The 24,288-nt window shown below is 42.1% G+C and overlaps 1 protein-coding gene across 1 annotated transcript in view; it reads left to right on the top strand.

The window, feature by feature from the left end:
* The first annotated feature begins 1,194 nt into the window (after nt 1-1,194).
* Nucleotides 1,195-24,288, top strand: part of THBS4 (thrombospondin 4) — a 40,618-nt gene continuing 17,524 nt past the window's right edge. Inside the window, exons 1-9 of the mRNA XM_039566612.1 lie at nt 1,195-1,282; nt 5,279-5,482; nt 9,561-9,808; nt 10,887-10,992; nt 16,763-16,845; nt 17,453-17,504; nt 18,816-18,988; nt 22,118-22,255; nt 22,859-22,936. Of these exons, the coding sequence (XP_039422546.1) occupies nt 1,195-1,282; nt 5,279-5,482; nt 9,561-9,808; nt 10,887-10,992; nt 16,763-16,845; nt 17,453-17,504; nt 18,816-18,988; nt 22,118-22,255; nt 22,859-22,936 (1,170 nt within the window). The remainder of the gene's footprint in view (nt 1,283-5,278; nt 5,483-9,560; nt 9,809-10,886; nt 10,993-16,762; nt 16,846-17,452; nt 17,505-18,815; nt 18,989-22,117; nt 22,256-22,858; nt 22,937-24,288) is intronic.

Here is a 24,288-nt window from a genome sequence, read left to right as displayed (position 1 = left end):
ATTGTCATAGTTGAAAGAAGAAGGTTTTTGTAAAATTGACTTTGGCTAAGTTATTGAGTTTGGGAGCTTGCTAAGACAAACAGCCTTTTCACATAGTCTCCATCTGGTCAGTTTGAGCACTCTCAATGCTTCTGAGCTCTTTAAATGAAATAAAGGAGCAGATGATATAGTCTTCATTTTGCCAGTCAGAGTCTTCTAGAAACCAAATTTGCCCCAGTCTGCAATCTGCACGACCCCTTTTAGTGACACTCTTCAGTAAGGAAAAGTGGAGTATTTAAATTCCTACCAAGACCAAGTCTTCACACCAGAGCATCCACATTTGTTTTGACTTTGGGTATGCATGAGAGAGAATCTGTTCTGCTACATGTTAAACCTTACCAGTGGACACTCAACACCTGACTGCAGAGCAGGCAGAGAAATTTATGAGGGGGCTTTGCAAAGACAACAGCTGTATTATTGTCAGAAGACACAAAGAAATGCATGGTAACCATTTGGTGAACATAGAAAGGGAGGTAAGAAAGATTTTAAAGTAAAATGGTTCCAACCTCAAAGTTAAGCATCCTGCAGTCAGCAGGACTGGGTGGATAGAGCTGCATTATCTTCGTGCTTCTGACACTCTTCTACATCCCTCACCAGGCTGGTGGTTCTCTGAAGGGCTGCTTGCAACAGCACTGGACTTGCTGTCCCTCCTGAACTTACAGAACTCTTACCTGGCTCTTAAAGCACACCCAGTTTACTTTTGGGGACATCTTCTTGTGACTGGTAATAAACATACCTGCTTATTAACCACTGGACTTCATGATCTTAAAGGTCTTTTCCTACCTAACCAATTCTGCAACTATTAATTTAAAGCCATTAAAAACACTTCAATTTCCAGGACTCCTCAAAGGGCAAACTCCAGCCACGGTCCCCACAGGTGTTGATTTTGGGGGGCGTCGCCAGGATGTCCTTCCGAGCCACCTCCACTAGTGCCGGTTCCCGGCTCGGGACCCGACGGCGCGCTCCCTCCTCATCCACCCCAGCACTCAGCCATCCCCCGCCGCGGCCCCCGCCCGCCTTCCGGGGGGAGCCCCGGCCAATGGCCCGCCGCCTGCCGCCGGCCGTGCCCGGCCCCGGGGCCGCCCCCCGTTAAACGGCGGGGTCCGGCGTGGAGTGGCGGCCGTCCCTCGCCGCCCTGCCCGGCCCGCGGCCGCCATGGGGTGCGAGCGCGGCGCCGCGCTGCTGCTGCTGCCGCTCGCCCTGCAGCTGTGCCCGGGCCGCGCCGCCGCGCCCGCCCCCCGAGGTAAGGGTCCCGCGCCCCGGGATGGAGCGCGCTCTCCTTTTCCCTCTGGCTCTGGGCTTGCAGTGTCCCGTCTCCTGCCCTCCGCCGGGAACTCTGCCTGGCAGCGAAAGGGAACACCTCTGCAGGTGCCAGGGAAGCTGGAGCCGTGGCGGGCAGCGGGAGCCGCGGCGGACAGCGGGAGCCGCGGCTGCCCGTCGGGGCGCAGAGCCCGCCCGCGGAGCCGCCCCGCCGCCGCACTGCCCCGCCGGACTAGCGGTGGGGACCGGAGGAGATGGCGGTGTAGCCGCTGTCAGTCGCCTCCATGCAGCTTGCAAAAGGTGTTTTTGTAGGTGTGCTGGTAGGTGCGTGGAGCATCTGAATAGCCCTTTCTCGGCTGGAAGTTCTCCTAAATGAGAAGTGAATTTCTAAGCAGTGAAAACTCTTTGGGAAAACTCTATTACATAGTAAAGTTCATAGGAAAACTCATACTTCTAAACCCAGCATTGCTGTGGCAATATTATGCACGTAGTAAGTCAGGAGACGCTGTATTTTAGAGCTTGAGTTAAGTGGGTGGTATCGCTCTGCGGTAGCAGCTTGTGAGTGGATCCAGCCCGGCTGCCGAGTGCAGCAGTTAGTGCAACTTCGTGCTACTCCAGGAGCATTAAAGCTGCTTGTGATTTTTCGCTACATTTTTAACCCCCTCCACTGCCTTACAGAATGATGTTTGACACTTAAATCGGTTATTACTTAAGCAGATCTAAAAGACAGCCAATCACAACAATACAGCTGCATTTCCAAAAGCCTTTGTTGAAGACCTTTATGATGTAAAAACATTTCAGAAAATTGTTGTAATGACAAGTGGCGTATTACCAAATTAAAAAAACAAGACAGATTTCTAACTTGTCAGGGGCAGCAGCCAGTGAAAAACTCCACTCTTAACAAGGGACGCTTCTTGGGGTCAGTGGGAAATTGTTGTGGCAGGGGTTAGGATTTCACTCCAGGTGTCTAAGTCATTAATAATTACCTTGAAAAGTGCTGAACAACAGTGGAGCAGTGTTTACATTTACAGTTATGATTAGATGTCACCAGAGAACAGCCTTGGGTGGTCTTAAAAAGCTGGTGTGACATGGCAACAGAGTTAGGGGAAAGAAGGGGTGTTTCGAGTTCCATGCTCTCCTGTGTTACTAATTTCACTCCTTCATGCCTCCTCGTCCTAGCACTTCCCATCGCATCTTCTAGCTCTCATCTGAAAAGCTAGCCTTGATGGTTTTGGGCAGATTTCCAAAGCGGGTTTTGCCACTGTCTCACCATGTAGCTCATCCCTTGTTAGCATTTGGCTAGGAGGGTGAACAACTCTATTCTAAAATCCCCAGAAGGAAGGCAGAGGAGAGAATTCCTGATCTGTCTCACAAGCAGGCTCAGTTTCGCCCAGTGGGTATGCGCACTCGTGCTTGAAGGCGTGAAGGCATGTCGGAGTTTTCAATCCATTGCATGGATTGAAACCAGCTGCTTGTGCCTTTCAGCTTTGGCAGTCCTATTCTGTACATTTGCTTTCAAGTCTGCCTTTCCACGGAGAGGAGCAAAGAGGTGAGGTTCTTCAAAAAATAAAACATGAAATCTTTGTGGAACTTTTTTTCCCTGTTCCTTCCAAACAAATAATTGTCTCTATAATGGCTAAGAGCTGTCTCTCTCTGCCAACTCTGCTAAGGATGTAAAATGAATTTTCATAACCCACTCATTCTTCTGCTGGCTGCATTTGCTGCCATATGTGCAAGCTGTGCTTAAGGATGGATCTGGTCGTGTAGTGCCTCCACATGCTGGTCAGTGAAGATATCCCAGGAAAGGGTTTGAAAACATGGTGCTGAAGGATCTGGCTGAAGCACTGTGGTTTGTGGAACACAACTGCCAAACCAATTTGAGTATTCACTTAAATATGCAAATTACAACAATTTCAGTAAATGTTTTTTGTAATGTTAGATGTTTCACAGTATTTAGTCATTACTTTTGTAATATTTTTAAGTGACTCTAGCATTGATTAATGAGTATTGAAGAAGTTGATAGAAGTTCAGCCAATAGACCTTGAACTGAACAAAATATATAGCTATATTTTGTGCTCTCAAAGTCTTTGGTATTGTATTGCGTTGCTCCAGCTGAGGAAACACAGCTCTATTTTATGAATGGTGATTACTTGTAAAATGCTGTTGTACAGAGCAGTGAGTTGCATTTCAATCTCTTGCATGGGCAGTTGCTTTGCTCTTTCTGCACTAAATGTGATGAAATATCCAGCCCTTTGCTTCTGCTGCCCCTGTCACTGGTTTCAGTAGGAGCAGTGGTTGTCCTGGCATGCTGTAAATTTGAACTGAATGAAAGAGAAGTGTTTTGACCAGGTCCACCTTAGATATATGTTTCTTAGTTGTTTGACAACAGTATTAAACAGTCTCAAACTGGGACACTAGTGCATGCAAATCAAGGGCCAGATACTTTTTGTATTGTGTTGTGAAAATTCTCTGTAGATTCATGACGTCCTTAGAATAGAAGTGTAGAGTTCAGAGATTATTTCAATGACTTCATGAAATGAAGGGAAAAAGGTCTTCGTTTTTTCTCTTTTTTGGAAATAACTTTAGTGTCTAGATGAATGGATGCAGCATGTACCCACTCTAGTATAGGGGAACAGGGTTTCCCACATATCTGTGGGAAGGTCTGTGTGCCCATGTGTTTGTCCTTCGAGTGCTCTTCAGTCTTTTCCTGTGTGTAGCATATGGAAACACTGGAATGGTAGGATGGCCTCATCACCTTAGAAGACAACAAGAGCTTTGGGGTTGTGCTGTGTAGACAAGGCTCATCTGCAAAGGTCCACCAGTGTTTTTTCAGCCTGGGAAACTAAACTTATTAGTACAACCATGGGTTTGAATCAAGCTAAGTTACAATATGCTGTCATATGTTTGCCACCTGCCTGGTATTAAATAACACTTGTGCATAATAATTTATCAGACTACTTTGCTAGGGTATAATATGTATACTGCTTTAATTGCAGTGAGTTGGAATAGGAGATAATCAAGAAACCTAACAGAAGAGTCTATTGAGTTTGGAGACGTTGTGGATTTAGGAACATTGAGAAAAACCCCAGTTTGTTGTTTCAGTGCCATAAGAAACATAGCTGATATATGTATGTGTAAAATCATAGACCCTTTGCTGATGCATTGTGGAAAAACTAAAATAAAAATTTGAAACAGCTCTCACTATGCCTTCAGGGTTTGTGGTTTTTGGTATCGTTTGATTTTTTGCGAGGCCTGTATTTCTTTGTTTTCTGTGCCAGAAGGGAAGGATGAGTCTTATTTATATAATATATATTCTGAAAAGTCAGTGAAATGAGAAGAAGGCTGTGAACATCATGTTGCTTACCTGGCTTTTTGGCATTTTAATTGGTGCCCTGCAAATGCTATCAAAGGATTCAGCTGGAAATCTGGCTGAAAATTTTAATGCTGAATCCTTATCTAATTGATATGTGAACACAAACATCTGAATTTATGATAGCAGAAATAGGTTAAAAAGCTTTCTGTTGAGGTGAATCCTCAGAAGAGAAGAACTTTTGAGATCTACCTGAAAGTATTTGAGTACCTCAATTTGAAGACTAGATATTTCTATGTTAGTAACTTATCAATAATGCCTTTGAAAAATAAAAGTTGCTAAAATAGTATCAGTTGCAACAAGTTACAGATATTTTGATAGAATCGTAGAATAGTTGTAGCTGGCAGGCACCATCTAGTCCAAACTCCCTGCATGTGTGAGGACATGTTTCACTAGACCAGATTGCTTAAGATATCCCTTCCAGTGCCAGGGGTTTGAATTTCTTGATCTTTACAGATGATCATCATACTGATAATTTTTTATTTTAGGTAGATCAGAGCTTCCGTATGAAGAGTGTACAGCATCCAATATGTGGTGTCAAATCACATTCTTCTTTGGTCATTATTATATTTAATTTGCTGTTGAAATCTGATTTTTTTTTTTCCCCAGTTTTTGATCTTCTTCCTTATTCCAACAAGCGAGTGGTACTGAACTTCTTGCAACAAGCATTCGGGGATCCTATGCTGAATGAAGTGTACTTGCTCTCAACATTCAAACTGCAGCCAAAGAGCACAGCCACTGTTTTTGGCCTATATTCATCAGCTGACAACAGCAAGTATTTTGAATTTACGGTAATGGGACGGATGAGTAAAGGTGAGTTGTTTGGAATGTATATGGTAGAAATGGTGTTGGATCCATAGTTACTGGTGTGTGATAGATGAATGTTGACAACTGTGTGATTAACCTTTGTGCTTGAGTCATTCCTGTTGCATGCTGTCACCTTTCACATCCCCTCTCACTCCTTCATCTCTTTCCTTCCTCTCCTTGATGCTTCTCTCTCTTGGAAAGGGGAAGCTGACCTGACGATCAGCTGGTATCTCAACTCAGCTATGGTGCTTACTCTGAGCAATGCTGAGAAAGGAGGAGAAAAACATGGAATATGGAGAAAGGAGTCAATTTGGCTTGGTCTTTTCTTTTTCCTTTTCTTTTTTCCTTTTTCCCCTAGGGGCAATCACTGGTTCTTATTACTCAGGAATGTGAGGGACACACGCACATGCTGCCTCATGCATATGAAAGGCAGGTTCTTGTTCTGCTGACCCTGGAGGTTAGATGTGACTATGCAAGACAAATATTCCTGGCACTTATAAGATCTGTTGGGTGAAATAAAGTGTTTGTTCTTTATTTCTTGGAATTGGTTAATCAGGAGTCAGAGTAGGAGCTGCAGCAGTTTTAGAAATAGAGAGTTTCATTGATCTCTAAACCAGATCTAGGATATACTACAAATTTAAGGTTCAATGAAAGATTGTTGAATTTTGTACATTGTTGTTCCTGCATTGACTTCACCACTGCTATAGTAATTTGCTACTGAGTGATTAGCTGAATCGAATATACTGTGAAATTCTAAGGAGAAATTTCAGTTTATATATAGGGAAATTATTCAATATGCTGCAAAAGAACAAAAGCACACCTTTTTATTGTACATTATTGGGGAATGAGTTAGATAAAACATCGGTAGTTTTATCAGGTCTGCCAAAATCCTTCTGAGGTAAGGGAATAAGAGCTATGGGTGTGTTGGGAATGGGTAATACATGGTCACACAGCCTTATTAATAAGTGTAATACGATTCCTAACACTGACTTAATTGATAAATAAATTATAGATTACACGTACTCCCTGTCTCCCTATCACACACGCACAATTATGTGTGTAAATGTTGTACACGCATATAGGAACACGTATGTGTACACACAAATGTGTCTATATACATGCAAGTTTGAACATACCAGACTCTGATTTTCAAAAATTTCTGCGTGTCCGATGGTTACTGACAGCCTCTTAAGTCTGTTAAAGTGTTTCTGGTGGAACGTTACATGGTTTCTTTTGGTTTTGTCTTCAGTAGGTTGGTGTTTGAGAAGCATCTGTGACAGGACAAACAAAACAGTGGCACATGGATAGGCAGCATGAAGCAACTTGTCCTGTCAATGACCAGTGTTGAGTAGATGGGGGACATCTATAACCTATCTGATGTAAAGGATTGACCTTCAGATTGATGTAAAGAATTGACCAAAGAGAGGGAGGCTTTTTAGAGCAAGAACGTTCATTGGATTTCTTTGCCTCCTTATTACTTTAGAGCACCTTGTTCAAGGCATATGGCAGTGAGCAAGTGGTAGGCAGTGTTTTCACATGTGATTTCTCTGGACGTGTTAGGGATCCCATATGGCTACTTCATACAGTAAGTTAAACTACATCCGGGAGATTGTCATGTGAACTGCAAGTATGGAGTGTGTGAGATGTGTATGATCCTCTCGAGACATCGTCGCTTAAGCGGTGGACCAATGTTGGCATCTCAGCAAAATGCAGTCTTAATATCTATGGTTTCGAAAGAGTGTGTAGTGCTTTCTCTGTATGGTATTTCCAGCATGCAAATCTGACCTAAGGAGCTCAAAACAGGCCTTAGTTGTACTCTGAAATGTCACATTTAAGAGTTTTGTTCTCAATGGTTGCCTCATATTCTGGTTCTGTTGTGGTATAACTGATAGTAACATGTTTGTAACACCTAAATGTTTTTAAAAGCACAGGTCTGACTTACTGAGTTAACAGCTAAACTTACGGTAGACAATTGTGCCTTTCAGATGCAGATAGCATCCATGGATTTCTTATCCTTTTAAAATTACTCCTTTATGGAGCAAACTGCAGTTAGTGCACAGAAGTGTTGCAATTTAACAATTCTGTGAAGCATCTCCTATTTTAATTGAAAATTTGTTTCTTTATCAGTTCAGGTGACACTCTCATGAATATCTGTCAAATATTCAAGCAGCAAATGTACTGCAGGGCCTTGGATGAGTTAAATCTTAAGAGGTGGAGGCTGTGATCCAAGAAAATCTCTCTTCAAAAGCCTACTCTAGTTTACCAGATGACTTTTTGGCTTTGGCTGAGGAAAGAATACTTGATCCTCCTTCCAAGCCTGATTGCTCCTTGTCCTGAAGCTATTCTGGCAGGGTCTGTTCTGGGCCCTGCCTCCATCTCCTCTTTCTTTCTCTAGGCTACTGTTGTGCTTGGTCACTCTGAATGCAGGGCCTAGATCCAAAGACCTTGTTTTTATATGACCAGGCATGCATAATATTCACATAAATAAAATGCTTGCAGTGTACTCTGTCTTGCCAGATCTTTGAGTTTGCCAAGAAATGCTACCTTTTAGCGAGTTACTGGTGACCTCATGCACCTTTGCAGAAATCTCAGCTCTGGCAGTGTTTTGACATAGACAGCAGTGAAAACATTCCTTATATTGATCACAGCTGCTGAGGCTCTAGCACTAGTGTAGACTTCAAAGATGGAGACATACCCTGCCCCACTCATGCTGGTATAAATCTGGGGATTTTTTAATCATTAGACTGAGGAATTAGAAAAATTTTAGGGAGCATGTGCTCAGTGAGTTGGGAGGTCACCAACAAACAGATATAGCATCAAAGCAATTATATTAGTAGTGGAAAGATGGGAAGGGAGGTTGTTTAATTAATAGAAATTGGATGGTTTCAGTAAGTAGCTGTTACTAGGTCTGAAGATAGTAAGAACTTTTACCTCCACTATATCCACAATTTTTGGTTGACTTAGTATCAGACCATTTGTGAGCTCTCACTTGATGCGACTGTAGCAGCCCTCTGTGAATTTCAGACTTTAGCAAAAGCCAGTACATAAACGTTTAGATGCCTGGTGTCTGTGCAGCTTGATTCCTCATGCACATAACTGTTATGATCAGGAGATAAGGGACTGTTGGCTGGTGTTTGGGGGGATCTTTGAAACAAGGTCTATCTGATATCGCAGGGTAGTTATACACTGTCCAGATGTGTTCAGCTCATTGCTTCTGCAGATATGCAGTTGAAGAGCCAGGGAGAGATTTTGTGGAGAGAACTAGCTAGCTGATCTTAGAGATCTGGCTCACAGACCCTAGCTTACTGATCCAATTTCCTTAGGAAAGAGACTTTTTTTTCAATATTGCTCAGTGAATATTTATTGTAAGAGTATTTGTTTGTCTGCTGTTGTGGGTTTTTTTGATGGTGAATTTTACTTAGTAAAATGAGAATTTTTATCAGGTAGGTCAGTCACTAATGCTTTTAAAAAGAGTTGAGAGGAGGCTTAGTGACCTCTAGGAGTGGACTATGCCTTTTCTGCATTATATTTTGGTTTTACTGAGTGTTTGTTACAGAGAAGTGCAGGTTATTGGCTTGGAAGCATGCTTCCTTTGGTTTTTAATTATGCATTTGGATACACTCTTAGATGGCTTCACTGTATGCGGTATGCATCACTGAAATTGATTTTTTAGTTGTACACTTCTGCTACAGAGTATTTCTGGGTCTATCAGATATGTACATACCGAAGTGCTGATTGCAGGCTGCCTGCTACACCCTGTAACTTTACCACTTGCATTTTAGCACATTATGGCTTATAAAGTGACTTTGGTTAAGCCATTTAGAGAGGCCTGGACAAAGCAGAGGAAAACTCAGCACAGGCAGCAGAGCTTTACAAATAGGGAGTCATGCAAGCATCCTGCTAGTGCTGCTTTGAAAGTCAATGTCTCATTTGTTATTACCATTATGTCTGCATATGGGATGCATTTACTAAAGCGGACATGTGGAAAAATACCAGAGCAATTGCAGATTTCCACAGGATCTTCCTTGATCAGCCTTGGGCTATCTGCTACCCTCTAATAGTCCTTCTGTGTATTTTGTCCTAGCGGTGCTGCGCTATCTGAAGAATGATGGAAGGCTGAATTCCGTGATCTTTAGCAACATCCAGCTGGCCGATGGGAAACCCCATGGTGTCATCTTGTGGCTGAGTGGCCTGCAGCAGGGATTGAGCACAATAGAATTGTATCTGGACTGCCTGCAAGTAGGTGCCATTGAGGACCTGCCAAAACCATTTTCAGCGCTGTCTCAGAAGGTGGTGGCAGTTGAGTTGCGCACTCTTCAGGAGAAGCCGCAGGTGAGCATGGAAACTGGGAGCAGGCTGAGCACTTAGAGGGATCACCAGTGATCCTCTGAATCGCTGAATTCAAACCTCAATCTTCACAGCAGCCAAGCTCTGTACAGTAATACTTTAGTATTAAGTTGTGAAATAAATGTAAATAAAAGTTCCCTATGGAGCAGGTGAAATCTTAGCTTACATGACCCCTGTAATAATTATGCTATTTGTTTTAAACACAATTTTTAGCTTTTATATTAAAATCAAAAAAATACTGCCTCCTTCACTTCAATCTAGTTGTTTTTTGGGGACTGAACTTTTTGCAAGGACTTAGCTAATGCAGTAGGGGCAGTGTTTCACTGGCTTCTTACAGCTGTCCTGTATGAGCAGAGCTTGTCTGTGTATGTGGCTTTCCTCTTCATGATATGCCAAGAGACTAAAAAAGACAAAAGAAAGGGGGGACTCTTGTGGTGCCAGAGTGCAACCCTCATCTGTTTGACTGCAGTAGCTTTTCTTCCTCTGTCTGCCATCCAGGAGTGGATAAAGCTTCCTGTCATCTCCCTGTCAGCAGTCCAAGATAAACAGTGTCTTCCACAACATCTTCAATGATCATTAATCAAAAATACTTATTATAAAGTGCAAAGGCATTCTGCCCCCAAGGTTGCCCACTTTGTTTCATTACAGGCTTGAAAGTGAGCCTGTTTTTATGGAGAATGACTGTGGTGCCCATATTCCTGACATGAATATATGTACCTGTTTGAGAGGAGAGGAAAAAGAAAAAGACTGTTTTGGATGCACTTAAAAAAATCATATGTCACAGATACAGAAATATGTGAACTTCCTAGTGTGTGAGATCATAGGCACTGTAACAGTAAAAAAAGTTTGAAATAAAACCACAGCTATGTGAAAATCTGCAAGGCAAAGATTAGAGATTTTTTACAGTTCAAATAGTGATGGATGGACCTGAAGGGAACGGCATAGAAGCTCTGCATGCGTAGGAAATGGACCACCTCTCTTAAAAAAATTACTTTGTCTGATATTTCATATTTTTCCCATTGTTGTACCAGAACTGTGAGCTCTGTTTTTCTTGTGAGCCCAGGATACACTAGACGAGCTGAAGCTGGTAACTGGAGGAACGCTTGCGGAAGTGGGAAACCTGCAGGATTGTTTTCTTCAACAAATTGAGCCTGTACCTCAGTACACTGGTAAGGTCTGCAACTGGGAGTTAAAATTATTCCTAATGACACCAGTGCAAGGAAGCTAATGTGATGAATATGGTAAATGTGAAGAAGCCTTCAGTCAAATAATAACAATTATTTGACTAAATTATAGCTATGACAATTTCCTGTAAATGTTTTATAAATAGCTCAGTTTGGAGAGAAAACAGTCACTGTTGCTGGTGATAAAGCAATGAATTGTTGTTTTAGTGAAAGACAAGTCTGTAATGATTGAAAGAGGTTTTTTAGCATAATTTGGAAGTTGAATTTTTGTGATGATGATCCATTTGTGTCAGCTTAATAATATTTTAAGTATTCAAATTGCAAACAATTGCAGATGGAAAGTAGTGCTAAATGGGATACATTGCTACAGGCTGTATGAAAGGTAGATGAATGGAGTAGCAAGACCTACCCATGTACTCTTTCACACTGACAGTATTCAGCTCTTGTTGAGCACTGGACTGTCACCCAGAGGGGAGGAACAAGGTGTTAAGAAGCTTGCAGGAGACTGAAGAAAATGTTTGTGCCATGGGTACAGAGGCTGTAGGTCCATGTGGGAAAAGCCATTTTAGAGTAGCCACTAGTCCTGCCACAATTTAGCCAAGGCTTTTGTCACCTGCTGAAGGGGACATTGATTCAAAACCAATTCCTTTTCTACCTGTGCTGAGCATTGTGGAGACTGAACTGGGAAGAGAGAGGAAAGGAAGAAGCGGAGGCTACTGAGATCCCTGCAGGGCCCCAGGGACTTAGTGCAATCCCCTGTGTTAGGTGAGGGTGCTTCCTGACCTCTGGACTCAGAAAACCTGTGCTATCCCAGACTGTCCCATCTGTAGTCCTAGTCCCTGTCCATCTGTCTTTCTGCTCCGGATGTGAGGGAGAAGAATGGGTTCACACTGTGCATGCAATATGTTAATACATGACAACTACAGGAAGGAAACTCAGTTCAAGGTTTGAAATAGGATCCATGATACATTCTCTCTCTTGCACCCTTTCCTGTCCCCTCTGCCAAACCCAACCCTGCAGCATTGCTGCTTTTGATAAGAACAGAGATAAGATGCAGAAATTTTATGAGAGCATCCTGGGTAAGTCGCATGAGTATAGGCATCAGTGGTGTGCAGTCGTAACAAAATCTGGTTTACCTTTTAGCTGTGTAAATCCTTAGCTGCACATACTTCTATTTCGTTGCTTCTTAACATATATACACTTAGGTAAAAAAATGTGTTTTATCCTCAAAGCTCTCTCTTTTTCACTAAATCAACAGGCATTTGAATGTGGAAGGCTAATTCAATATTTATTCTGCAAAAACTGACATTTCTCTCACAGGGAGTTTCCAAATTACAGACTTTCAGCTTTCTCATTTGTAACTTTTAGCTCACTGATCAATAATGGAAATGGTAATATACAGACAGATACTGTCTCTGTGTCTGCCTCCACCTGGCTTAGACTCTCAAATTCAGTTGCTTTTAACTTCCAAGTGGAATTAATATCATTAATAATAATAATAATAATAATAATAATAATAATAAAAAACAACTCACATAAATACATTCAAAGCCTACATAGTCAAATCCACCAAAAGAAAAGGTGAGTGTTCCAATAGCAATTTTAACTTGGCTGCCTTGAACCATGTGTATGCTTCATGATGCTCTTCTATGGCAGTAATATATCAGATAATGACAATTTTGACTACTGCCAGGAAAAGCTGGAATGCAAATGCTTAGCTGTGTAGGAGGGGTGAGACCTAATATCTTGGTAAAACCTTGTGCTTTCATATTAATTGGAAAATCCTTGGGAGTGCTTTGGACCTTAATAATTGTAAATGGATTTGACTGCATGCCTGGTTGTTGCTCATTGCTTTGGCAGCAGCATTCCCTCCATGTTCAGTCTGTGAGGCTGAGACACCTAAGCAGTGGGATGAGTTTATGATGATCAGACATAGGCTGAAGATATATATTTGGATCTTTTTGGTTGGGTAGGAAAATAGAATGCAAGGTGCACTGGGTTTGGTAGATGAGATTAGCGTGCTGCATGTGATCATCGCAAAATCATTCCAGTCAGAAGGGATCTTTGGAGGTTGTCTAGTTTGTGGAGGGTACCTGAACCTGACAAAGTATAAAAAAAATAGCTGTGTTGCACCAGACTGAAGATTCTTTTAACCAAGTTGCTTTTAGAGACAGAATGTCAATATAGACCCACAGGCAAGAGTATAATGGAATGGAGTCTTAGTGTGATTTTCTCTGGATGCTTTACTGTTCTCCAGCAGTTCATGGTATTCAGAGCTCTTGACTCAGAGGTGAAATCTTTGTGTTTTGTACTCAATATATGTGTTTGTCCAAGAATATGTTTTCATCCATGAATTTGTCCAGTCAGTTTTGAAGGCATGGTCAAGAATGTCTCCTGGCAAGAAATTTATCACATATCAGAGGAATATTTCCTTCTGTTTACTTGGAACCTGCCTCTTCCTAATTCCATATACAACTTGTATGTACAGCTTCTTTGGTGAAAGATTGTAGGCTGTCCGGAAACTTTTTTTGTTGTCAGCCATCATCTGTACTATAATCATGGTTCGATCTCTGGACAAGAAACCATCATCTTCCAGAGTTCAAGAAGCTGGACAATATTCTCATGCACATGGTGTGATTCTTGGGGTTGTCCCGTGCCAGGCCAGGATTTGACCCAATGATCCTTACGAGTCCCTTCCAACTCCGGCTATTCTATGATTCTATGAATGTCATTGTCTTTGAATGACACTTCAGGATTTGAATGACACAGACACGGGAAAGTGTGTTACTTGAGCCAGAGAGCTGTTGTTCCCAAGAGAGGTAGAAGAAATATCTGTGAGGTGTTTCATGGTGGCTAGTGTTTGTACATGCCTGGGCCAATTGGCTGTGCAATGAAGCTGGTTGCCTGCTCAAAATCCAGGGCCCATACTTGAACAGGTTGCCCAGAGAAGCTGTGGATGCCCCATCAGGAAGCGTTGAAGGCCAGGCTAGATGGGACTATGAGCATTCTGGTCTAGTGAAATGCGTCCCTACCATGGCAAGGATGTTGGACTAGATGATCTTCAAGGGTCTTTTTCAATCCAAACCATTCTTAGATTCTATGCTGCAATATCCTGTCAAGAGAAAGAGAGGGACTTCAGTTTCCTGTTGGTCAGTAATACTCTGAGCTTAGTTATTACTGTGAAAGCCATTCTGTTAATCATATTGTTAAAACTCAAGAATATAGAGCTAGGGACTAGCTGAACTGAGGAGTTGCCTTATTGGATGGGGTATGGATAAGAGAGGCTATGTGGAAGGGCCAGATAACTGTATAGCTTCAGGCTGGTACCTTTTGCTTACCTGCTTGCTCCTGGGTCCACTATATTGTGGACAATATTATCCCTGAACCCTGGTCATTCTGCTGCAAGTAGGGCCTACTTTTGGAATTGCTTTTAATGGAAGATAAAAAACCAAAACCAAGTGTATTCAGCTGTTTCTGCTCTGCTGTCTAAATTTGCACACAGGACATGAGGTTCAAGGCAGTATAACCTGTTTAGTCCACCTTAATGTTCAGCAGTCTGCAAAACTTAACTACAGAATAGATCTGGTTTTGATTTAGGTGCTAGCCAACAAACAGCATCTGAAGTCTTGAGAATTTTTTGCAGATTTCAATCAATAATGCCTAAATGAGTCTTTGTTTTAAAAATAAAACAAGAATAGCCCCCAGCATCTGGCCTGACAGCCTGTGTGCCAGGTTCCACTATGGGATTCTGAAATACCCATGATATTACGTCCTGCTGTTGTCACCAAAATAAAAATACGGCAAGGTTAGGTCTAGAACAGAGGCAGGCTGTGGAACAGGTGATTCCTGACTCTTTAAATTTGTTCAGTGTTTTGATGAGAAAATATGAAGTGAAGAGAACATAGTACGTGAGTAGTTGGATAGTTCCCACTAGAATGTTTGGAAACACTTAGACATGCTTTGAAGTACAAAACAATGAGGTAAACATTAAGAGAAGCATTTTTCATATAAGCTTTCAGTACTCCCAAAAATAACATGTGAATAAACCTCCCTGAAGCTATTGGGCATAATATCAAAATATCCTGCCTGCCTAGACTGTGAAAGAGCATGTATTTGTGAAGTTTGTTTTTAAGTACAGACTTAGAGATGTAAACAAGTATCTTCTTGAGAGAGGTACAGATTCAGAAGTAAGCCGCAAACAGAAGCAACTACAAGTTACTATGCTAAACATACTCTCTGCTTCTTCTCTGTCACTGGCTCAAAACAAATATTTCATTTAACAGATAAAAATCTCCTGTGAAGATCTTGGGTTTGATCTGGTCCTTCCCTATGGCTTATTACAGATGTAATTTTTGATCTTGTCTTAGAGGTCTTTAATTTGTTACTTAGTATTGAGGACTGATTTTGGTGTGAGTCCATAGTGTGTTGAGTAGATGTTTTGTGAGTCCGTACAAAGTGTGCACCTGTCAGAAGCAAATGCAGCCATAAACTTGTGTGCAGTGTGATGAGCTGCCTTTGAGAAGAAGAGCCAAGTGACTGCTGCAGTTACTAAAAGCACTGTTTTGTCAGAGCAGGCATCGTTGATGTGTTCTCAGAACTTCACAGTGAGCTTGCTCAGAAAGCTGGGTAACTTCACTTTGAAAAATATGTATTAATCAGTTGTGGTTACAACTGTGCTGTGCCAGCAGGACCAGGGAAGTAATCAACCCCCTGTACTCGACATTGGTGAGGCCGCACCTCAAATCCTGTGTTCAGCTTTGGGCCCCTCACTTTAAACATGAGATTGAGGTGCTGGAGCGTGTCTAGTGACGGGCAACAAGGCTGGTGAAAGGAGTAGAATATGTGTCGTTTCAGGAACAGCCGAGGGAGTTGGGTTTGTTTAGTCTCAAGAAGAGGAGGCTCAGGGAGACTTCATTGCTTTCTACAACCACCTGAAAGGAGGGTATAGCCAGGTGGGGTCTGGTCTCTTCTGCCATGCCTGCAGTAGGATGACAACAGGAAATGGCCTTGAACTGAGACAGGGGAGATTCAGATTAGATATTAGAAATATCTTTTCATTATTAGGGCAGTCAGGCATTGGAATAGGTTGCCCAGGGAGGTGGTGGAATTACCTGGAGGTGTTCAGGTGGTGCCTGGATCTGGTGCTTAGGTGATGGTTTAGTGGTTTAGGGGTCACAGTGGTAGTGTTGGGTGGATGGTTAGACTGCATGATCTTAAAGGTCTCTTCCAACCTTGATGATTCTATGACTCTGATTCTATGACACAGAATGGACTTATGCAGGGTATCTTCCCATTGTATGTACATATGCTTCATGGCCTCACTTTGCCCTCCTACCCCAAACAGGTTATGATAAATACCCAGTTCTGAAATCCTGAAGTTTCCCTTAGGGTTGCTGGTCTCAGGCTTGGGAGGAACCAGTAGCACTGGTTGTCTTAGTTGCCTTAGAGAGCCTTGACACTGAAGTAATGGTAGAAGAATCGTGATCTTGTTTTTCTCTCTGTGGACAGCTTTCTGCTTTGCCTGTTTCTGTGGGCTATAAGGAGTTCAGTCCAGAAAAGCCTCAAGTTCATGCAAATAACACTATAAAATTTGAGATAAATACTGTCTCTCTGATGATTTCTACAGGGCTTACATAACAGTAATGTCTGCCCTCCATGGCTCTTTATGGGGTTTCCATCTTATATCTCAGAAATTACCATGGCAAACGAAGGAGAGTTATGTTGTGTACTGTTTTTCATTGCTGTTTCCCTGCAGGTGATTTTCACAGGCAGCTGATGGGTCAAATGATGCAGATGAACCAAATACTGGGAGATGTGAAAGACCTTCTTAGACAACAGGTACTGTATAGAGGCTTTAGTGTGAAATATCCCAATTTTGCCCCTTTGATAGAGTCACAGAATCACAGAATAAGTCAGCGCAGACTTCACATAAGCAATAAACTCATGTGTAGAGTTCATTGCCTTGGAGGCATGATGCAATGGAGAAGAAATAACCATATAGGTCCTGGTACCCTGTGCTTGCAAGGGAGGATCATTGAATGTGGGAGTGTAAGAGGCTTGCTTATTCAGATCCAGAAAATTTAGTGTCTGGTGAGGAAGTACAGAAGCCATCCTAGCCCACTATTAGATAGTTGTGGGTCTGTTGCATGAAACTGAGTTTGTTTCACTTGCTGGTGGGTGTCAGAACTGGAATTGCTGGTGGCACATACCTTTGGTCAAACAAGGACTTTTGGACCTTTAAAGGTCCTGTTGATGAAGGCTGAACCTAAGTACATCCATTTTCTGTATCTTTAATTTTATGGAGTACAAAGAGCATCTCATTTAAAACAGATTACCTATGTTGCATGGTTTGAGTGGCATCTTGGGCACTAATGGTTGTTCTCTCAGCCAGGTGCAAACTGAAACTATCTGTACCTAAATAATATTTATTTTCTATATTCTCAAGGTCAAAGAAACCACTTTTCTGAGAAATACCATAGCTGAATGCCAAGCATGTGGTGAGTATTCCTGTTATTGCTGGTAATGTAGAAGAGATACAGAGTTGTTTTAAAACTAGTGATGGTCATGTTAGCTTTATGTGGTTTCTAAAAAGTACTTTTTTAGAAATACTGTTCTAGATGTGTTTGTATTTGGACACAAATTTAAAATCGATTTGCATTAGAGAAAAAGCTTCCATGGACCTGCCAATCACCTGTTGGGGGATAAAATGCCACTAGACCGAGCACCGAGCAGTACCACGCAGGTACTGGCAGTTCTCACGCTGCCACAAAGCTGTGCCACGTGTTCCTGTGGAGGGAGACACTGTCTCCCAACTATCTCATGCACCATCTTAGTAGAAGGACAAGGGAGGAATCCTGTTCTGCTCTAGCTGGTATTATCAGTCTGAGGAAGATCCTATGCAGTCCACCTGAAGTTTGTCTGATTCTGAGTAGGCAGTCACTAGTTAGCAGTAAGACCCAAAAGGTGGTCTTCATCTTTTCTCTAGATGAAAGAAATAAATTCTTTTCCAAATGCTACTTCATGGCCCTCCTACACAACTGACAATCAGTACACAAGTGAAGTCACTGTAAAAACCAATATACTCCCTTACTGTGTGAGATGAAAGGTCTTAAACTCATCAGGCCTTTTAGTTGATTTCTTCTTCCAGTCTGTCAGCCTCATCAAAACTCAAGTTGAGCTCTAGGCAGGGTAACTTTTATGTGTAAGTGCCAAAGGAAAAGTCAAATTCCTACATGCATTTGTACCAAGGTTCTGTACCTGCCAGAGTCTCAGAAAGACCAGTCTTCGGCTGGTCTCTGTGCACCTAAGCCTGTGTACTTGCATGGTCCTGCTGTGTTTGTGGGCTGTCAGCTGCTGCTTCTTTATTCTTCCTATTTGTCGACTGTCAGAGATGCTGTTGTGAATCCAGAACATTGTTTTTCTTATGAAGTGGTAGTGTTGCCAGTTTAGCCAGAGAAATGCCCTGTTCTTGTAGGCTTATACTTGAGTCCCCTGGTCTGAGGTCACAGGCTTTCAGAGTTTCCTCCCCTGGCAGATATGTTTTAGGACTAGCCTAGGAGGAAGACCCCCATATGTAGCCAGGAGAAGCACATGGACCTAAAAAAATAGCCTCAATTTCCCCTTGCTGGGGACACAGTAAGGTCCTGGGCCATTCCCACCATGGAGTCTTTTCAGGCACAGCACAGCTGGCCGGAGCACAGTGCAGGGACTTGAAGTGTCTTGGGGATTTCTTCAGAATGCTTTCCAGCTGAGAACTATGATGAATGTTTCTTTCAACTATTGAAACTGTTGTTCTTTCTGCATTAAAGGTTTGGGCACTGTGAGTTTTCCAACTCAGCTTCCTAGGCGTACTAAACCGAAATGTGAAGTTAATTCCTGCTTCAGGGGAGTGAGGTGCGTGGAGACAGCAGAGGGATTTCAATGTGGGCCCTGCCCTGAAGGACTCACAGGAAATGGAGTTACATGCTCAGATATTGATGAGGTAAAATAGTGACTTTCACTGAACTAAAAAAAAAAAGCTAAAAAGCAACTGTTTCATACATATCAATGGTTTGCTAATACTTGCTGTCTTCAGCATTTACTGACTGCTTGCACAGTGAATATTAATTCATTCTGATTTGATTTTATGTGACTATTTTGCTGTTTCTGCAACTTTATGGAGGTTATATGTGTGAAAACTTGAAATGCTCTGGTGAGTTGAGAAGTCATTTAAAGGAGCTTAATGTTTGGAAAAAAACCCCAGAACCTAAACCCAACCGAAACAAACTTTTGACATTGTCATTTCTATTCCACAAGAAGATGCAGTAGCTTCTGTTATAGGTTGCAGAAGCACTTCTTGTCAATATGGGCTTTGTTTCTTTAAATTGTTGTGCTCCTGAACCAGTATCGGTGACCAGAGTCTTCTCTTCAACCCAAACTGGAGCCATGTTTTCATCCTTACCTTAGAAGTCTATGAAAGAAAATAAACAATTATTGTCATTTTTCCTTTTGCTTCTTTGTGTTTGTGTTGAAACCCAATAATGTTGACTTAAATCTGGTTCTTTTCTTGTGCTGTATGTTAGAAATTCAGAGCTTGCTTGTATTGAGTACTGAATTAATAAATTTACAGTATCTTAAATGATTGAAGAACACCTGTGTTAACTGGAATGTGACACTTAGTTGGAACAGAAGCAACAAAACCACTTACAGGTTCACTGCATTTTTTCTGTGGGAAGATTTTTACCATTACTCTTCAGTCTTTTTTTTGGAAAAGCACCTTGATGTAGTAGACCAAGCAACCATCAGAATTAGGTCATAAACTGCACCTGTGGATAACACAGTACTACCAGTGTACCTGTTTAATAATGTAAAACAGTAAAAGCAATTCTCTTTTTCTCCTCCCTAGCCAACAGGAAATGTGCTTTGACTGCTCTTTTGATTTACTCCCTCCTGTAGACCATCAGTAGAGAGGATGTGATGTGCCTAACTTATACCTGTCTGTGAAAAACACTGGAAAGAGAAAGTGAGTTGAGCGTGACAGTTTCCTGAGGCATTGGCAATGTCTCTTGTTTTGCCTTACGTGGCATGAACTGTGTCTGCTGCGACAGAAGGTGCAAAAAATGGAGGTGAAGCTCTGAAATATGAATGCAAGTGGTAGATCCAAGACAGCTGTGGTACATGTTCCATGCTACAGACAGCCATGGTGTGAAGCTCAAGCCAGCCTAGGTGGAGCCTGGCAATACGGACGGGTTTCACCTCCTGAGCTATTTTCAGACTGACACAGAGCATGGCAATAATCTCCTCCCTGCCATTTTCAGAGTTGGAGCAACTCAGCCCATTACAGCAGTGGTGGAAAAAGAAACAGAGACTAGTTTATGATGGCTTGATATTAAAGTGGTTGTCTGTTAGCAGTCAGGCTCTAGTCACTGGAGACTCATGTACCTTCATCTTCCTGCCACCACTCCACATGACAGACCTGCTTTCACATTAGAAACAGCAAGAAATTTATGCCAAAATTGTGTCATAGAGATACAGTCTTGTTTATTATGAGGTCTTTATATGGACACTGCCATTAAAATGTCACCTTGTCGGGAGCAGTTTTGTTCACCAGCAAACACCTACTTAATCAGCTGGATTTTTACTTAGAGTTGCACAGGGAGAAATAAAGAAGCAATAAATTGCAATAATTTTGAATTGTCTAATGAGAGGGGATGTGTCATACTACTTGTTTTCCTGAGTTAGCTGATATGAAGGAAAGTTTTTTTGTTTGGTTGGTCAGTTTTGTTTTTTAAAATTTATTTAAAGCCTTTTATGAATGAGCTATTTCTGTACTTCCTAATAATAGGCATTTTAAAAGAAGTTATTGTACAAATTCTGGTAAAGACAAATCTGGAAGACTCCTCACTAAGAGCTGCCATCATCTTTCCTGAGGCTGTTAGCATCTCTGCAGTATGCTCCCTAATTCATTAGCAGTTTGAAGACATTACTTTGGTATGCTGGTGCCCGTTATCTTGGGAGCTGCAGCTCTGCTCTGTGTGCTGTGTAATTTGGGTGCCCTCTGCTGCCTACAATAAAGAATCCACAGCAAAATAAGGAGGCACAAAATGTCTGTCCTAGGTTTTACGTTTTCCTTATAGTACTGATTGACGTACTATTAACAAATCTTTCTGTCAAACACATTTTGATATTAAGCATAGCTTTCCTGCTTCTGTGTGTGTGTGTGTGTTTGGGTACAAGTTGTATGTCTTTTGTAGGTGGATATTGTCTGGTTTGTTCTCCCTCCATCTTGCAGATGATTGTCTGTCAGTGATGGAAAGAGAAAAAAAGGCATATTTTTAAAACTTTAGCATTTCTTTTTCATGTTTCTCATTTATTGTTGTCTTTGAGCCCTGTGCAGCGGGATGGCATGTTGATGTTTTTGGTACTCCTATAAATGTTACCTAGCAGCTAGTGTTGATGTTGGGAAAGGCAGCAGTGCAGGATGTGTTTCCCAAACTGGCAGCCACAAGACCAGTGAAACTGGTCACAGCTGTTTTATAAAACTGCATAAGGCAATGAAGTGAATGGTGCCTTCAGGCCAAGGGTGATTTTGTGGACGTGATATTTTGGGAGAAGTTCCAAGGACTGTCTGTGGGCCTCTGGTCTAGAAATGTGTGGGTGCCACCGACACATCCCTGCTGATCTCATTTATGACTGGATTCCTTCTGGCTATGAGATTTGTCCAAATATAACTGAAGGGAAATGCTGCTGCCACTTCTGTGTGTACAAAACACATTAGTAGGGGTGTTTGGAGTTATTTGTCTTTCCTGATATTGTGGTGTGGACCCTTCCAGGGGGCTTTCAGCCTCCCAGGGGTCCAAATCTGCCCAACTAAAGGAAGGATTGAGAGTTTAGGACATCAACTACAGGCTGTAATGTAAGGTTGCAAATATTATTTAAATTACAGAGATAGCTGAAGACTTATTGAGGTCAGAAATACCTGCAGAGACGGTTTCCTCTCTAAGCCCTCTCTGAACAGAAGACATACAGGTGTTGTGTGTAGCATTGCCTTTGGTGGGAGGTCTTTATACACAGTCTGAGTGTGGATGTTGCTGAAGCATGAACATGTGCTTGGTTTGTTTTTTCTTTGCAGTGTCGTTACAACCCTTGCTTCCCTGGTGTACGATGCGTGAACACTGCTCCAGGTTTCCGATGTGAGACCTGTCCTCCAGGATATACGGGACAAACCGTGCAAGGGATAGGACTCAGCTATGCCAAGAGCAATAAGCAGGTGAGTGGCAGCACCTCCACGACAACTTCCATTGCAAGGTGCTGGTTTTATGTTAGCAATGCATCTGTATTGAATTGCATTTATTTTTCAGTTGTTCCATAATTACCTTATGCTCTTAGGCAGAGCTCAGAGTGTTTCAGTTAGAGATCTGAATTGTGTTTGCTTAGCTTTAATGGGAGTGACAATCTAATATTCTTGACTGGCACAGAGACAAGAAAAAATGTCATTATCTTTGTAAGTATCTCTGATCAACGGGCTTTGTTGATTTCTGTAAAATGGCTTTGAACTAGGAAGAAAATCATAAAAAAGGGCCATTTTACTGTAAATTTTTTTGCATATTTCCGGAAGCACCTATAGTGGGAACACAGTTTTTGTATAAACTCTTGAGGGTGAACCAAAACACATCCTAAAGCAGAAATTCTCTGGTTTGTGTCTCTTCAGGGTTTGGAAATTTAGCCTGTGGATATGTCTGTGACATTCTGAGAGCAGTTTCAGGAGAGGCTATGTCTCTTCCAGTCTTAAACTTTAGTGTTGTTTCTTCAGACTTTGATCTCAATAAATTGACATTATTTTTATTATTTGTGGATTTGGTTTTATTGCTAGGTCTGCTTAGATATTGATGAATGTCAGAATGGTGGACTTGGACTCTGTGTTCCGAATTCCCATTGCATAAACACTTTGGTAAGCATCTTTTCATTTATGCCTTTAAAAAATCGACTGTTTTAAAATTCCATGAGGTTAGGATTGGATTTATGGGTCTGATGGAAGAGCTGAATAATACAATTTGTTTCTTGGCTTCATATAAATCAAAGAATCCTTTCTTCTTTTCCTAGCTAATAATAAAAAAAATCAATACTTGATTTGTCATTAACACATCCATCTGAATTGTATCCTTATCACTTGCCCTGAATAGCAGGAGCTCTTCTCTCCATACCATCCAGTGACGTGTGTCTATGGATATGTTGTTGCAAGGAACCTCCTTTGAAAGATTAAAGCTTTGCTTCCCTTATCTCCTGCCACCTGAGAACTGTTGCAATAAGCTGTTCTGCTGGGTGCTCTCTTTATAGGAGTTACGTATACAGTAACAGCTATCCCTCTAAATAAATGGAAATGAGAGTGGCAATTGGTACAAGACTGTTAATGCCCATAGATATTAAACCCAGGAGAGCAAGCACAGGAAAAGTAAAAATGGTTTGAAAGATGTTAGGATCCAATAAAGAGGGCATACAACCATTTTAATGCTATGAAGCAAGTTAGACATAGAATCACATAATCATAAAATCATTTATGATAGAAAAGACCCTTAAGGCTGAGTCCAGCTGTTAACACAGCACTGACAATCCCACAAAACCATTTTCCCAAGTGCCACCTCCACACTTATTTTGAACACTTTCAAGAATAGTGAGTCCACCACTTCCCTGGGCAGCCTGTTCCAATTCTTGACAATCCTTTGAGTAAACAAATTCTTCCTAAGAGTCAATCTAAGTCTCCCCTGACCTGAGATGGCCTGAGGATCTGAGGCCATTTCTTCTTGTCCCATCACTTCTTACCTGGGAGAAAAACTGAACCCTACCCATCTACAGCATCTTTTTAGGTACTTGTAGAATGATAAGGTTCCCACGAGACTCCTTTTCCCCAGGCTAAACACCCCCAGCTCCCTCAGCCACTCCTCATAGGGTCCTCCAGACCCTTCACCAGCTCCATTGCCCTTCTCTGGACACACTCCAGCACCAAAATGACCTTCCTGTAGTGAAGGACCCAAAACTGGACACAGAATTTGAGGTGTGGCCACACCAGTGCCAAGTACAGGGGGACAATCCCTGCCCTGGTCCTGCTGGCCACACTGTTGCTGATCCAGGCCAGGATGCCACTGGCCTTCTTGGCCACCTGGGCACACCCTGGCTCACGTTCAGTCGCTGTCACCAGCACCCCCAGGTCCTTTTCCTGTGGGCAGCTTTGCAGCCACTCTGCCCCAGCCTGTGGCACTGCCTGGGGTTGTTGTGACCCAAGAGCAGGACCTGGCACTGGCCCTT

The sequence above is a fragment of the Corvus cornix genome, chromosome Z (genome assembly GCF_000738735.6).
Source record: "Corvus cornix cornix isolate S_Up_H32 chromosome Z, ASM73873v5, whole genome shotgun sequence".
Lineage (NCBI taxonomy): Eukaryota > Metazoa > Chordata > Aves > Passeriformes > Corvidae > Corvus > Corvus cornix.
Note: the sequence above shows the minus strand (reverse complement) of the source record. Positions and strands in the feature narration are given on the sequence as shown.